This window comes from Macaca mulatta, chromosome 9 (genome assembly GCF_049350105.2).
Source record: "Macaca mulatta isolate MMU2019108-1 chromosome 9, T2T-MMU8v2.0, whole genome shotgun sequence".
Lineage (NCBI taxonomy): Eukaryota > Metazoa > Chordata > Mammalia > Primates > Cercopithecidae > Macaca > Macaca mulatta.
In genome coordinates, this window is record NC_133414.1 from 141,514,198 (window position 1) to 141,529,533 (window position 15,336).

General features: G+C 51.9%; 1 protein-coding gene and 1 long non-coding RNA gene across 6 annotated transcripts in view; one reads left to right on the forward strand and one right to left on the reverse strand.

Annotated features, from left to right (window-relative positions):
• Window positions 1-5,982, reverse strand: part of LOC114670071 (uncharacterized) — a 33,343-nt gene extending 27,361 nt beyond the window's left edge. The window contains exon 1 of the long non-coding RNA XR_013397867.1: window positions 5,896-5,982. This is a non-coding gene — a long non-coding RNA (uncharacterized LOC114670071). The remainder of the gene's footprint in view (window positions 1-5,895) is intronic.
• The window catches only part of MGMT (O-6-methylguanine-DNA methyltransferase), a 290,626-nt gene continuing 280,832 nt past the window's right edge, over window positions 5,543-15,336 (forward strand). For 4 of the 5 annotated variants that reach the window (XM_077945016.1, XM_077945017.1, XM_077945014.1 and 1 more), the window contains exon 1: window positions 5,543-5,632. Coding sequence is in view for 1 of the 5 variants with exons in the window: in NM_001257605.2 (NP_001244534.1) it covers window positions 5,552-5,632 (81 nt within the window). In the remaining 4 variants the exon portion in view is untranslated. 5 annotated transcript variants of the gene reach the window in all.

The following is a 15,336-nucleotide window of genomic DNA, read 5'->3' on the forward strand; positions in this document are numbered from 1 at the left end:
TGGACAAAGAAGGGAGGGTCTCTCGTTTCCAGGGGCTGCTGATCAGACAGATGGAGGGATCATTCTGAAGACCTCCGTGTCTGTCATTCCCCACTCCCAGATTGAGTGGGGTTATCTCAGGCCAAGAGACAATGGGACAGACGGCCCCGGCACCAGCCCCAGCACCAATTCTGCCACTCAGGTGGTGATCACTCTCCCACATTTGTCTCCTGTTACTTTAAACCAGTGGTTCAGTGCACTAGGCTGAATTGAAGCAGTTACCCTGGAAGGAAATACAGCCACTTTTCCTTTCTAAATTTGTGTCTTGGTACTGAGACAGAACCCTTAGTGTGGCTGTTTTTCCTGCCTTAATTTCATGTGTGGTTTCCCAGTCAGAAGCAAATGACAGCAAATCACAATCTCAGCATCACAATCCCCACGTCTGTTGCTTTAATTTCCAAGTCACAAAAGCATGGGCGCTTCTGGTTCGTCCCAGTGGGGCAGGGGAGGGGGGAGACCCACTTCCTCCTAGCGACCCAGGTGCACACTCCCCAGCTCTTCACACCACTTAAAAGATTCTGCCCAAACTGCCAACCATGTGTTACAAACAAAGCCCTTCCCGAAAATGGATCAAAAACACTTTGTAATGAGTGTAGGAGCCGGTTTAAAAAGGCCCAACATCAAACAAAATCCCAGTCCTGAGTCGCCGACACTCAAATAGCCCCTCCCAGGCTGGGAAAACAACCTCCAGAGCGCTTCCATTTGTGTGAGTAGTTCTCCAAGCCAACGTATCCAAATACATATACCTGATGAGTGGACTTTTTTCTTTACATTCATTATATACATTCCTTGGATAGTCAATTGTCTAAAGTTGCAACAGTTTGGAGGGAAGAGCTATATAGGGTTTGCAATGATCTTTGTCCACCAATTACTGGACAACTGGAGCCAAATTCCACAAATAGCCGTGGTTCTTCACCTAAGTGGTGCTTCTCCCGCTAGACATCCAGTGCCACGCATTTTCTCTTGCAAATCTTTCCTTGCATCATTCCTCCAACCCCAGCAGATATCCTGGCTGAGCTTGTTTTCTCTGTGAGGGGCTACACTGCACACTGGGGCACTTGAGAAGGGCTTGATGGGCCGGGCACGTTGGCTCACGCCTGTAATTCCAGAACTTTGGCAGGTCGAGTCGGGTGGATCACCTGAGGTCAGGCATTCAAGATCAGCCTGGCCGATATGGTGAAACCCCGTCTCTACTAAAAATACAGACAAATTAGCTGGGCATGGTGGTGTGTGCCTGTAATCCCACCTACTTGGGAGGCTGAGGCAGGAAAATCGCTTGAACCCGGGCGGCAGAGGTTAGTGAGCCAAGATGGCACCATTGCACTACAGCCTGGGTGACAGAGAGAGACTCCAGTTCAAAAAAAGAAAAAGAGAGAAAAAAAAGGAAAAGGGCTTGCTGCAGGGAGAGTCAGCGCAGGGAGGGGCCTCCTTTGCACTCCCACTGCCCCCGCACATCTCCTGGGTAGAGCACTGCTCCAGAGAGCAAACTGTTTCCTTATCTGTGCACCATTCCACTACAAGCCCCACAAGGGCCTGCGTAAATCCATCTCCAGGCCCTGCACCCACAAACTGGCAAAGGAAGTTTCAGGAAAAGTCTTTCGAATAGGAGTCTTTGGGCTGCCTCTGGTTCATTTCCTTAGGAATTATCCTTCCTGCCCTTCTTGACACAAAAGGGCCTGAAGGCTTCCAGATCTCAACAGGAGCTCCCAGGGGCTCCTGGCAGGAGGATGTTCTGCCTCTCTGGAGGAATGCAAGAGCCAAGGAGCCCCTCCTGTTTTAGTTGCACCCCCATCCCCTTTCTCCACCCTGCACCATTCCCTTACCCTCTGTGTGAGGCAAAGCCTGAAGTCCCTCCTTCCCGCCCTTCCTCCTGCCTACTCATGGATTACACTCCCTACTGCAGTTACACCACAATGCTTCTGCCATGCTGACAACTAGTGTCACACAGGAGTGTAATCAGAAGCACCTGGCACCCAACCCCGCTACTGATGGCCTCCACCTTTTCATTTCAGGCTTCTTCCTCCAGAGTGCTTGAGGCTCCCTGGCCTCCTGGCCTCTCCCAGGTCCAAGGCACTGACTCCAGCTCTTGGCTCCAACGTTTACAGGAACACTGGGGCTAAGAAAATCAATTGTGTTAATCAGCAAAGCCCTCCACCAGAGATGCTATCCTAAAAGCAAACCATATGTAAAACACTTAAAGTGGGGAGCTCTGTAATATGTTTCTTTTGTTACACGACCATCACACATTTGTCCGGAGTTTGGGGCTTTCAAACCACATAAGGTTTTATGTGATCGTTATAAAATCCTTTCATTTCCCAAAGGTAGGGTAGTAAGGATTAAGGTTGACTACTGAAGACAGCTTTGTTGTAAATGGTCTCTAATGTCACAAAAGTAGCTTGGGAAGACAGGCTTATTAAACAAATTTCTTGGGTTGCAAATCATTAGAAGCAATCGCATGTCATGTTCATTTGCTTAACCCAAAAGGTATCTATTTGGATGTTTAAAGAAACTATGCAAATTAACATTGTTCCCAGTGCCCACAAGAAAGCTGGCTGATCTTAAAGGAAATCCAGGGAGCTCCTTGAAGAAGTCAGAATGGAGTTGAGCATACCCTTTTGCGGTTTTCCCACCTCTTTTGTAAAACGTTCTTCATAGGAATCTGTGTCTGGAGAAAAAGGGGTTGTGATTTGTTAATCCGAAGATGGGAGACCTCAAAGGAATCTCACCCAACTAGTCCTGCGCTGTCATCCTATCAACAGAGAAGTCAGGGGTTGCTCAGTGAGGGGTACGGCTGGCACCACATCTGAGCCTCCCTGTCCTGTGTTCCTTACTCTTCAGTGGACCCGGTGACCTCCTCGCTTTGGAGCCATCCTGTGTTCCTTTAACAGTAGGATGAATACGCAGGCGATGATGAGATTGTAATGGGACAAGGGGGAGAGGCGTGGGGGAGCTCTTGATGAAAACGGTTTTTGAAATTACCATGATGAAGGGAGGAGCTTGCACCAGCAAGTGTAGGGAGTGTGGGTTTGAGTTCTGCTCATCGGACAGCGTAAGCGGTCACATCCTTGAATCCTGGTCTTTTGCAGGCCAGTCATTGGTCAGGTGGTGGCCTTTTCCCTCTTGCCCCTCTGCGCTGAGACCCACATTCGGCTCCTGATCTTGGAGCCCTGACACAGTCCTTACCACTGAAGTAGCTGTGGCCCTTCATATAGTCCTTCCTACCACACCAGCAACGGGACTGAGTCCTGTCAGTGGAGCCAGGGCCAGGTCCACACGTCTCCCCAGGAAGCCAGCACTTTCTCTCGTGGACCACCTCCCCATTCCCACAGGGCCCTCCTAAAGGGCCTTTGGATGACCACATTGGCCTTTCTTTCCTAGGGTGGGGAATGAGAGATACTAAGACGGGCCAGTCTCTTTTTCTTAAGAGTTTAGGTATTCGTCTGAAAATATTATTCAGATAAACGTATGAGTCCTGTGTTAACTGCAAAACTACTTAACAGCACACTTGTTAGAATACTGGTCGGCACTCTGATTCCATTTCGGCATTGTTTTTCCTTCGGTTCTATTGGGATCCTGGTTCTAACTGGGTCCTGGTAGTAACAGGCTGTAAGCGGCCCGGTGTATAGCATCATTTCTCAGTAGTATGGTGTGGTGCTGGTGGTTTATTTTCCCTATGCACACATGGCCTAATATGGAAGGATAGTTTGTATACATGCACGGTACATGATCATAAGACTCCTTTACAGAGTATGAAACTGAGGATTAGAGAAGTCAGATGAGTTTCCCAAAGTCTTACAGAAGGCTGATAGAAAAAACCAGAGCCAAGGCCAAACATGTTTCATCTCTCCTTCCACATTAGTTGAAATGTGAATAGCTGCTTGGAACACAGTATTAAGAAGGATTCCGAGGCTGTGTCCAGGCTCAGTGGGGAAAAAGTGCCCTGATTTGACCATTATACTGTGTACTCAGGGCCTAGTTTATTTTCCACAAGCAGCCATTTAAAACATGTCTCATCCAAGGCACGGTCCAGGGTGAGGAACCTCAGAGGATCAATGATGCAGCCTGTATTGTCACCGGGGCTCATCCCAAAGCAAATCCTGCTGAAGTTCTCCTCTGAACAACCCTTATCACTCATGCTAACATGTTGGATCCTGCAAGTCACAAATACGAAGGTATGAGCATTGGCCAAATCCCAGCTGGGAAGCTACACTGGGAAGGCGAAGACCCCTTTCCATCAAGATAACAGAACCTAGAAGGCCCATAGCATGGTGCCTTAGAGCATGTGGGCATCGGATGGGATCCTTGAAACTGCCAAGGGGTGTGTGACCTCTCCGAAGCCTCCAGGGATGATACTACTCCCTGGGGTGGTTATGCCAACCATGTTAGAGACAATGGTTTCCGTACCCATTGCCTGGGGCTGCCATAATAAAGTGCCACACACTGAGTGGCTTTAAACAACAGAAACCTATTGTCTCACACTTCCGGAAGTTTGAATCCAAGGTGTGTTAGGACCCTGCTCCCTCCGAAGGCTCCAGGGAAGAGTCTGTCCTCTTTGGCTTCTGGCGGCTTGCAGGTGCAGCCCTCCACTCCTCCTCCCCACGCGGCCTTCTGCCTATAAGGACACGAGTCCTACTGGATGAGGGGCCCACTAATTGATGGCTTCATTTTAACTTGTTACCTCTGTAAAGTCCCCATATCCAAGTATGGTCACACTGTGAGGTACTGGGAGTTAGGACTCCAACATAGCTTTTCTGGTGGACACAATTCAGCTCCTAATAATGTCCACACAACCCCAAGCAGGGCCTGGCACCCTGTGCGCTTTCTGCAGAGCGACTGAGTCAGGCCCTGGCCGTGTCTAGGCCATCGGTGACTACAGCGCCTGGACGGGACCGCCCACCACAGGCCCTGGAGGCTGCCCCACGGCCCCCTGACAGGGTCTCTGCTGGTCTGAGGGTCCCTGACCCGGGAAGCGGCCTCAGGAGGGGAAAGACTCGCGCTCCGGGCTCAGTGTAGCCGCCCCGAGCAGGACTGGGATTCTCACTAAGCGGGCGCCGTCCTACGACCCCCGCGCGCCTTCAGGACCACTCGGGCACGTGGCAGGTCGCTTGCACGCCCGCGGACTATCCCTGTGACAGGAAAAGGTATGGGCTATTTGGCAAACTAAGGCACAGAACCTGAGGCGGAAGCTGGGAAGACGCTGCCTGGTTTGTACCGGCCAAAGGGCCGGGGTGTCAGGCGCACAGAGTAGCTAGCTCTGCTGCAGGACCCGGGCCCGCGGGTCGGCACCAGCGAGGCTGCGCAGAGTGGCTCAGGTCCGGCGCCGCCGCACTGGACATGCGCCGACCCGGTCGGGCGGGAACACCCCGCCCCGCCCCGGCCCCGCCCCCGCGCGCCCCGGCCCCGCCCCCGCGCGCTCTCTTGCTTTTCTCAGGTCCTCGGCTCCGCCCCGCTCTAGATCCCGCCCCATGCCGCCAGCCCCGCGCCCCCTCGGCCCCGCCCCCGCGCCCCGGATATGCTGGGACGGCCCGCGCCACTAGAACGCTTTGCGTGCCGGCGCCCGCAGGTCCTCGCGGTCCGCACCGTTTGCGACTTGGTGAGTGTCTGGGTCGCCTCGCTCCCGGCAGAGTTGCGGGGCTCTGCCTCGGGACGGCGGCAGTCTCGAGTGGTCCTGCAGGCGCCCTCACTCGGGTCTGGGGCCGCCCTGACAGCCACCTACCCCGGGCGAACTCCAGGTGCGCCCCAAGTGCCTCCAAAGTGTTGCCCAGCCTTCCCCCGGGCCTAGGGTTCCTGGACCAAGCTGCGCTGCAGTGACTGTGGCCTGGCGTGTGGCGGGGTTCGTGGCAGCCCCTGCCTTACCTCCGGGTGCCGGCTCCAGGCCCGGGCCCCGGGTTCTTCCTGCCCCTCCATGCTGCCAGCTTTCCCTCCGCCAGCTGCTCCGGGAAGCTTCCAGAAGCCCCTGCGCGGGCCTTGGCTTGCAGCAAGCCTTTAGCATACTTGGGCAGAGTCCCATATTTCCTTCCTGCTGGAGGCCAAGTTCTAGGGGCCTCCTCCTAACCATGGCTGGTGTTTGTGTACCTCACACCCTAATTGTATTCATCAATACCTGGGAGTAAGCAAGGCTCGCTGGAGAGCCACACACACTGGGCGCCGTAATTCCCACATTGGTGACAACACCGCAGAGGAGTTCTGAACTATGTATTTCGCACTCCTGGGTTCATCATCTCCTGAAATCTCAGGGTGGTGTTTGCTCTCAGTTGCCTCAGCTGGGTAGCTGGCTTTCTATCCTGGAAAGCAGACTTTGTACATGTGTGTGCAACCTTTGCCTGCTGGGACCATCATCAGACTGAGGGAAGCGGCTTGGTCCGGAGAGGGGTCACCACAGCTGTTCTCAGTAGAATATTAAGCAGAGAGAGTTAAGCACAGAGAGCTGAGAATTAGACTGGTTATTTACATAGACATCCAAATATAAACCTATAGAGTATCTGTGAAGGCAGACTCTCCCGTCATCTGCCCCATCCCTGGGCAGGTGACTAGGAGATGGTTTTGTTATTTTCAGGGCCCACTCAGTGGCTAAAACACTCTGAGAGATGAACAGATTTAAAAAAAACGAAAGCTTAGCACACTTGGTGGGTGGGGCTGTGAAAACTTTGAAGGAAACCGCGTCAAGAGCCTGGCTGATTGTTAACAACACATTAACTCAGAGGGCCAGGATACTTGCTGGGACCCAGAGCGTGCCTGCAAGTAGCAGAGGAGAGCTGGCCTTACTCTGCCGCCTGTCGTATCTGTCTTCCTGGGCCCTCCCTCTCCTGTTAGAATTTGAATAGTGGGGTGGTATCTGCCACAGTCAGGGGCCTGGATGAAGTAGGCCTCCAGTACAGAGCTATACTCAGGTACTTTTCAATGTATATATTTTAATAATAATAAAAAATATCTGGGCCAGGCACGGTGGCTCACGCCTGTAATCCCAGCACTTTGGGAGCCTGTGGTGGGTGGATCACCCGAGGTCGGAAGTTGGAGACCAGCCTGACCAACATGGTGAAACCCCGTTTCTACTAAAAATCCAAAAATTATCCAGGTGTGGTGGTGCGTGCCTGTAATCCCAGCTACTTGGGAGGCTGAGGCAGGAGAATTTCTTGAACCTGGGAGGTGGAGGTTGCAGTGAGCTGAGATTGCGCCATTGCACTCCAGCCTGGGCAACGAGAGTGAAACTCTGTCCCAAAGGAAAAAAAAATCTGTATCACAATAACGATTTAACTAATAGTATTAGGCACTACTTTAAAAAGGCTTTGCTGTTAGTAAGGTTGAAAGAAATAGAGCCCTAGGTAACATTGGGTAGCACTTTGTTCAGCTGCTCAGATTCTTGAAACTTGTTGAGGTCTTACGTTGATATCACCTGGGGCTTACCTTTCATTGTTTGGGTTTCCTTCCCAGGTGTCTCAATCAGGGCCTCCTCTCTTCTTTTGCAGGAAGAAGGGGGCAGGAAGGCCTGAAAAAGAACTTGCCTTCCCCATTGCCCCCTTAGAGTTTGTTCCTCTCCAGTCTTCTTCCTACCCTTTCTTAGGACACCAAAGCCCTGACTCTTCTGGTATTTTATAATAAAATAAACTTACTAAATTGTCCTGTTTTGCAGAGGACATACGTTTAGGAGCCAGTGACTCAAACCTTCCGGTTGGTTTTTTTTTTTTTTTTGGTGTTAATACCCTTTTCAATTTATAGTATATTCTTTTTGATAGAAAGAAAATGAAGGCAAAACTGAATTTTCTGCATTATCTTTTCCTTTAGCATTATTCTTTGATTGTTTTTGCGCTTCATTCTGACCCCCTTCCCCAATATAAAGTTCCTTGTTCAGATCCACTTGCCGTGAGGTTTTTGACTTCCCTTTGGGACTCTAGTTCCTCCAGGGGACACATTGAACCTCCCAGACCCTGAAGGGCCCTGTACTCATTTGGCTCTTGGGCTGCTGCTACAGTCCTTCCTGACTCTCTGTTTCCTGGGACAGGTAGCTTTTGATCCAGCTACTTTCTGGGCTCGGGTCTTACCACAGAATATTATTTTATTACTTTTAGAGACAAGGGCTTGCTCTGTCGCCCAGGCTGGAGTGCATAGCTCACTGCAGCCTCAAACTCCTGGGCTCAAGTGAACCTCCTGCTTTGACCTCCTGAGTAGCGGGGACTACAGGTGTGTGCCACCATGCCTGGCTAATATTTTTTTTAGAGGCAGGGTCTCCCTATATTGCCTAGGGTGGTCTCGAACTCCTGGACTCAAGTGATCTTCCCTCCTAGACCTCCCAAAGTGCTGGGATTACAGGCATGAGCCACCGTGTCTGGCCCTGCAGGATATTATTTAAACCAGACCTGAAGGATTTAAAGTCAGAGACACATAAACCATAACCTGACCGTGGGGTGGTATGGTCTTTATATAGACGCTCATGATGTACAAGCCAGCCCTACGCCCCACTCTTGGTTTGAAGTGAAAGGGTTTATCTGGGAGGGAGGAGGTTTGAGCTGTCCAGGAGGGCCGTTGGTTGGCATGAGGAGTTTGTGAACCTATGCTGTTAGCTCTGCAGGCCTGTCTTGGGCAGAGCTAAGTAGAAGTTGGAGACCTTGTGTTGTGGACCAAATGTTGCAAGATGTATGTTCTGTGGCTTTTCATTAACTGCTGCATGTCTGCTGGTTGGTGGAAATAGTCTGTTTTTTTTTTTTGACTTAAAAAAATTGACAGTACAGCTTATATAGGAGGGCTGCGTGGTTTGGGGAAAACTAATTAATGAATATAGTATGGAATGTAATGAATGACTTCCTCCTTCATAGAGCTATTAAAGTGATTTACGAAAAGGAAGAAATCATTTTTTTGATTTTGTTGATCTTTGAAGTATTAGAGTGGCTTTGGCTGGTGTGGTTCACCTGTAAAGGGATCAAACACTGAGACCTGCCAAGGTGCTGGGTCCCGGCAGCGAAGCCAGTTGGTGGCAGCCTGCACGCCCGAAGCTCCTCCAGCTAAATAACTGAATAGGCCGCCCTGGGGACTGCCCATGCAGATGCACGGAAGGATGAAACTTGGTTTTGACCCCACAAGTTGTTTTCAGTTGAATCAGTGGCTTAACAGCAGAGCCGGGTTCTCCAAGGAGGCCTCATGTCCCCTTCACCCCCCACCGGAGGTAGCTGTTCTAAAACCAGTAAAAAATTCTACAAAAACATTTTCTTATGGTTGTTAAATTGGTTATAGTGTGCGTAACCACGAAAGGAATGGTGAGAGCGCGATAAATGGCTGGTGTGTTCACTCTCCTGCTCCTAAAAGTTTCTTGGTAGAGTAATTCTCTACCCGTGATGCTTGTGAAGTGGGCAAAGTCTCCCACCCAGCCCTGTCGCCCATTCCCAGAAGCCTGAGCTGGGGGACACCGAATGGATAGTCCACCAGCGGCGTGGCGTGTAAAAGCAGGCACTTGTTAAATCTATTTGTTTTTATTATAGGCATCGTTCTGCCAGTCACAGTGATGTGTTTATGGACAATTTTCTGCAAGCACAGCGCGGGTGGCAGTTTTTACCGACAAATTGAGTCATATGCATAGAGGTTTAGAAAACTTTTACCCTATTGACAGATCAGGCAATTCTGGCACAGGATGTTCAGAGATATTTAGGTGGGTAAAGAGAGTGAATGAATCTCAGGGCAGAGAAGGAGATGGGGCATTGTATGTTGAAATGTAATAATTGCTAGTTATTTATCATTTGTTTTTAAACTTTTAGCTACATTTTACTCTCCAACCAAGAGGACTCGGGTGGGCAGCCAGGGATGTCATGTTCAGGCGTCTCTCCTGCTTGTGTGGGGTAAGAGCCACCACCGGAATGCGATTCCGGCAAGGCCTGACGAGTCACAGCCCCTCGAACCTGTTGCTCTCCGTAAAGTGGGGTCTTCACAAGCAACAGCGGCAGAGTGTTTCTCTGAGGGTGGCCTGGGCCCTCTGCATCAGAATTACTGTGGGTGCTGGCTAGAGAGGTCTCTCGATTACAGGGCCCCATGGCAGACCTACAGGATCAGAACCTAGGGATGCCAGGGGATTCTGGCAGACCCTAATGCTTGAGCACCTCTAGGGAAGTCCTTAGGATCCTCTGGGAAGTAGCACTGTCCAGCCCAGGCAAGCTCCAAGTCCCCGTTCCAGAAGGATCCATTGGCAGTTGGCATTGCTGCAGGTTGTCTGTGCATATGGGTCAGAGTAAGGTTTTGTAACTCCTGAGAGATGTGAATCTCTTCAGATTGCAAACCCAACATGTTATCATAGCATTCGAATTTTCAGTTTTGTGGTTATGACCAGGTGCAGATGTTACCAAAACTTTAGCGTTAGTTTTAGCGTTAGTTTTACAAACAAATGTGAAGAATGGACAGCCATATCATATTTCACCCCCCCTTTCCTTTTGAGAGGGTTGTCTTGTTTTTATCCCCTGCTGGGTCAAAGCATTTTCCTGGTCTCAGGTGAGGGTTAACTTTCAGAGGCACAGCTGAATACATTTTGTGGAACAGAATTGAGCTTTTCTACAGAAAGTGCCAGAACCGTGTGTGGGAGTGATGCTCTTTCCTAGCTGGGTCACCCTGGGAAACTCTTAGCCCTCCAGGCACCTCCTCATCTATTGGGTGGGGACGATCATGCTTATTCTGTCTACCTGGGTAGTATAAGCACACGAGACAATAAATCCTTATTTTTTTTTAAGTAAAATTTTACCCACTACATAGGTAGAAATTTTAATTTGGAGCTGAGTCTCATGGAAGGATGAAACGAGAAGACGGTGAAGAACCATTTCGAGCCCTTGTTTTCCCCGAGTCCAGTCCGAATCTTTATTTTGCAGATCTGCACGCACCCAAGCCCTCACCGGGGGCGTGTGCATGGCAGTCAGGAGCGCACCTTCTGGGAACAGACTGGCTTCCATTTGGACCTGGCTTCACGAGTTATAATCCTGTGCCCTTGAGCAGAGTTACTTAACCTTCCGAGGCCAGGTTTCTCCAAAAGTAGGGCCAGGGACAGTTCCCATCAGAAGGAGGCCTGGCCCTGCGGAGGCCTGAATGAAGGCGGCTGGTGTTTGTGGATACAGAGTGGCTCTGGTTTTGGTGGAGGCAGGACTGGAGGTCGGGGGTCACTTGGCCACATTTGCCACCTCGGTGTGTCTGAGGTTCCAGGTCGCAGAGCATGTCTGTGTGCAGGATAAGGTAGTTCCCTATTCATTTGCTAGGTCTCTGAAATCCTTTTATCTGTAAAGAGGCTACTGGCTCTGCCACCTGTTTCTGTCTTTTCACAGTAGACATTATCAAGGTGGCAGCGTTCTGAAGGTTCAGGTGTGCCATGTCAGCCTAGAGTGGGCAGGTGGGCTTCGTGTGTGCTCCTAGGGGCACTTGGCAGTTGCTGACAGCCCGAGACACTGTGTGGGAACCTTGACATTATTCGTCTGTTAAATTGAAAGAACTTCCCAAAGGACCAACACAGGATCCGACACGATGGCAGTGGCCAGGAACCAGCAGTGACACCAGCATGTGACAGTGTTTTCCCATGTGTGACGGCCGTTTAGACCACAGCAGTGAGGGGTAACGCCGGTCCGCTGGGTAAGCTTGGTCAAAAATGGGAAGTCTGCAGCATTTCGTGTGTTTGTGGAAGTGGGCCTTATTTTTATTTGGGGTGTCTCTTTAATCTCCTGTCGTAGTTCAGCTCACCCTGGTGGTGGTTCTGGGCGTGCTGCGCTTGTTGCCTTGTACAGACCAACTTAGGAAATGCTCACCGTCACCCCAGGAAGGAGAAGGCGCTGGGAGTGTCTTTGTGTTGCATATGAGGAACCCAGGACTCGGAGAGTTTGAGTGACTTGCACAGGCCTCCTGGGGTAGAGGTGGAGTTTTGTTTTCAACCCAGATTTATCTGATAACCAGGCACAGGCTCACAACCGCTTGTGCCAGGCTGTCTTTGCAACGATGAACCTGAGAAACTATTAGAAGTCCTTTAAGGGGCAAGACAGGGCATAACAGACACATACCTGTTGATGTAGCTAAAGTTTTCTGAACATCAGTGTGACCCCAAGTGTTGTCTTTAGCACTGTGGGAGAAACAACGTGCCCAAGTGTATTCCTGCTTGAAGGTGTTGGGGACCCTGCCAAGGCAGACAACCGTAGGCGAGGCTGGGTGTAGGGATGGCAAAGCTGTCCCTGCGTGTGCCTTGTGCCTACCCCACACCCCACTAGAGAGTAGAGCAACCAGGGCAGTGGGGCCAGAGGAAAGATGGGAGGATGCAGAGGGCCAGCCATGTCCCGGGACCGTGCACACACCTCACTGTGTCCCTGCAGGCCAGGGACCCATGCCTGATTCCCTCTGAAACATTTGTGGGACTGCGGCTACTGGTCAGGTTTCTCCAAGTGGCCCAAGGGCTGGGCATTTTGAGCAGAGCGGTGGGACTGTGGACGCGGATGCATATGGGGACCTGGCCATAGTTCAGTTTGAGCAGGGTGTGGCAGGCATGTGGGGCTGGACAGGAAGGCAGAGCCAGTCGGTGGGGCCAGGGCCTAGGGAGCCCAAATGCTGCACTGGGTGAGGGGCCTTGGGAGCCTTGTGAGTGGGGAACACCAGCCTGTCAGCGCTTCCCAGAGAAGATCACAGGGCTGGCAGGGGGCTGATTGGGGCAGAGGAGGCAGGATGGTGGCAGTAGGCCTGGCAGGGCGAGGACAGTTTCAGGAGGTATAGCTGGGGTCAGCCCTGGTGGCTTCTGGTGAGAGCTGAGCAGGTGGGAGTCGGAGAGTGTGGTTATGAGGGACTGAGTTTAGAATCGCTTTTCTTATTGAGAGAGAGGAAAGCCTTGGTGTGTGTGCTTTTTATGTGAGGGAAACCAGATAAAGGATCTGCCTTTGGAAGGGTAAACAGGCCCCCCTCTGCCCTGCCTGGCTTCTGGGTTCTGAGGCGGGAGATTGCCCGACTGCAACCACGTTCAGGCGAGGATGGCAGCAGTGGACCCAGGCTCATTGCCATTGCTCCCACCCCAGCCTGTCCCTGTTAGGGGCAACCTGTACGTCCTGCAGGAGTCACGGAATTTTAAAAACCAAACCATCAGGTGTTAGAGGTACAGTCACATCAGAATGCAAATTAGAAATAGTGTGTACTGAGGCCGAGTTTCCTTAAACACCATGACATGACATGACATGTTTTGTGGGCTGGCGTGGCTGAGCGTGCCTCTGGGCAGCAGAGATTGACGAGGGTGGCTGGGCTTCCTCCGGGCCCTGGGCTCGCCTCAGCAGCCTTGTCTTTGAGGGGCTCCCCGTGTGGTGGGGAGACCTGCTTGTCACACCCACACATTTTGTAGGTACTGGTGAGGGCTGGCTAGACCGAATGAGGTGAAGAGCTTGGCCTTTGTTGGGCTTGGTAAGTGGTTGAAGAAGGCCCCTCCGAGGAGGTGGCTTTTGAGTGGAGATTGAACAGTGAGAGGTGGCAAGGTCTGGGGAGGAGGCTCCCAGGGGAGGAGTGAGAGCTACAGGTGCCTGAATGGCTGCAGATCGGTGTGTTGGAAGCACAGATGGGAAGTCCTGGAAGGAGGGTCACGGGGTGGGGTGGGGGCGTTGAGGCCACTGTTGCAGGCCTGGATTCACTCTGGGAGTGTTAAAAGCCAGAGTCTCAGCCTCCTGCAGTTGTCATCTAGTTAAAGTTGTGCCAGCAGGGCAGGGCTGTGTGTGTCTGGGTGACGGGGGATCAGATGAGAAAGTGTGTGCCACCCTCAGCCAGGTGTGTGAGAGGCGTGGGGCACGGCGGATGCAGTGGGTCTTGTTAGTAAGGCCTTTAACGCTCAAGTGGAAGTTCCTAGAATAATGGGCAAAGAAAAGGAATGATGTGTTTCTAAAAGTTACTGAATTTAGCTAGCTATCCCAAAAAAAAGCCCATGTGTGCTATTCTTTATTGTGCAGAAAAATTCGTTTCTGTCACCATTGCGTTATCAACAGAATAAGCCGTCGAGTCAGATGGATGCTGTGGTTGTGCGGGGTGCGGGCCGCTCAGCACACTCCCAGTGCCCCTGCAGGCCATCAGTCTCCAGCCCAGGCCAGCCTGAAAGGCAGGCGACGTGGGAAGGGAGGGGCTTCCCACCAGGACACAGGAGGTTCCTGAGGAGGCCGCTCCCATGGTGCCACTTCTGAAATAAGGAAGAACTGTTCTGTTCCTTAGAAGAAATGCACAGGTTCTGAAGTTAATGTTCTTAAAGTTTAACGTTATCCACCCTCTTGGCCACAGTTGACCACCCTGTAGTCGTCCTTGGCTCAGCAAGAGGACAGGCTCTTGGAGAGCCACAATCTGTGACCATATAGGGGACCAACCATTTGCCAGGAGGCAGGACTTTCCGTGCTAAAACGGGGATGTCCCAGGCAAACGGGTGGGTGGTCCCTGCCTCCCTCAGCTCTCATTCCAGGGTCCTCCTGGGCGTCACTGCTGTCACTTGGCCACTAGCTTGCGTCCACCTGGGCCTTGAGGCAGAAGCAGTCATTTTATTTTATTTTTTTTGTCCTCCGGAAGCATGGGCTTGTAAGCCTTCCTGTTGAATTCTACCGTGAATGTAATTAGAACGTCTCCCAGAGCCTGGGTCACCTCCCATTAGCTGGACGTGGCCCCCGCTGTCCTTGTCGCATTTTTTGGATTGTTTGTCACTCCGGAAAGCCTTCGGGGTCATTGTTCTCACTTCCTCAGACATTTTTCTCTCCTGGGTGTGGGGATCTTTTGCTCATAAGACTTCCCTTCCTTGGGCCTGAGACGCTTCTCCCCCAGCTGTGAAGATCATGACAGTTGCAGCAGATAGCTTCTTGGAAAGGTGGAAGGCTCTGGTGTTGGCCAGGGAGAAGCAGCTCCATGGTCTCCAGGGGTGTCCTGGGTTCTCGGGAATCCCGCGGCTCCAGGGGGAACTGCTGTCCGGGGCAGTGCTGGTTCCATGGTCTGTTGGGGTTCCTGGGTGCTCACACTGCCCCGGCGTAGCGGGCCTGACTCAGGATGCTGGGACCATCGCCAGGCTGCTGGGAGTGGCCGGGTAGAGAGGTCAGCTCTGGGACCAAGGCCACGCTGGGGCTGCAGGGCTCGGCTGGAGGGGGTGCTGCCCTGTGTGTCCTGCCACAAGGCGTCGGGGACCCTCCCAACTCAGGGTGTCCTGCACGCCCACACCGCCTCCCTCTTCTATCTTTGAGGCACCTGGGAAGCTTCTGGACATGTTGAATCCACACCAGACTGAGTGGCGGGGTCTGCCACAGGAGTGGCTTAGTGAGGACCAGAAAGAGTTTTGAGCTGGGCACTGGCACAGACAGGGTG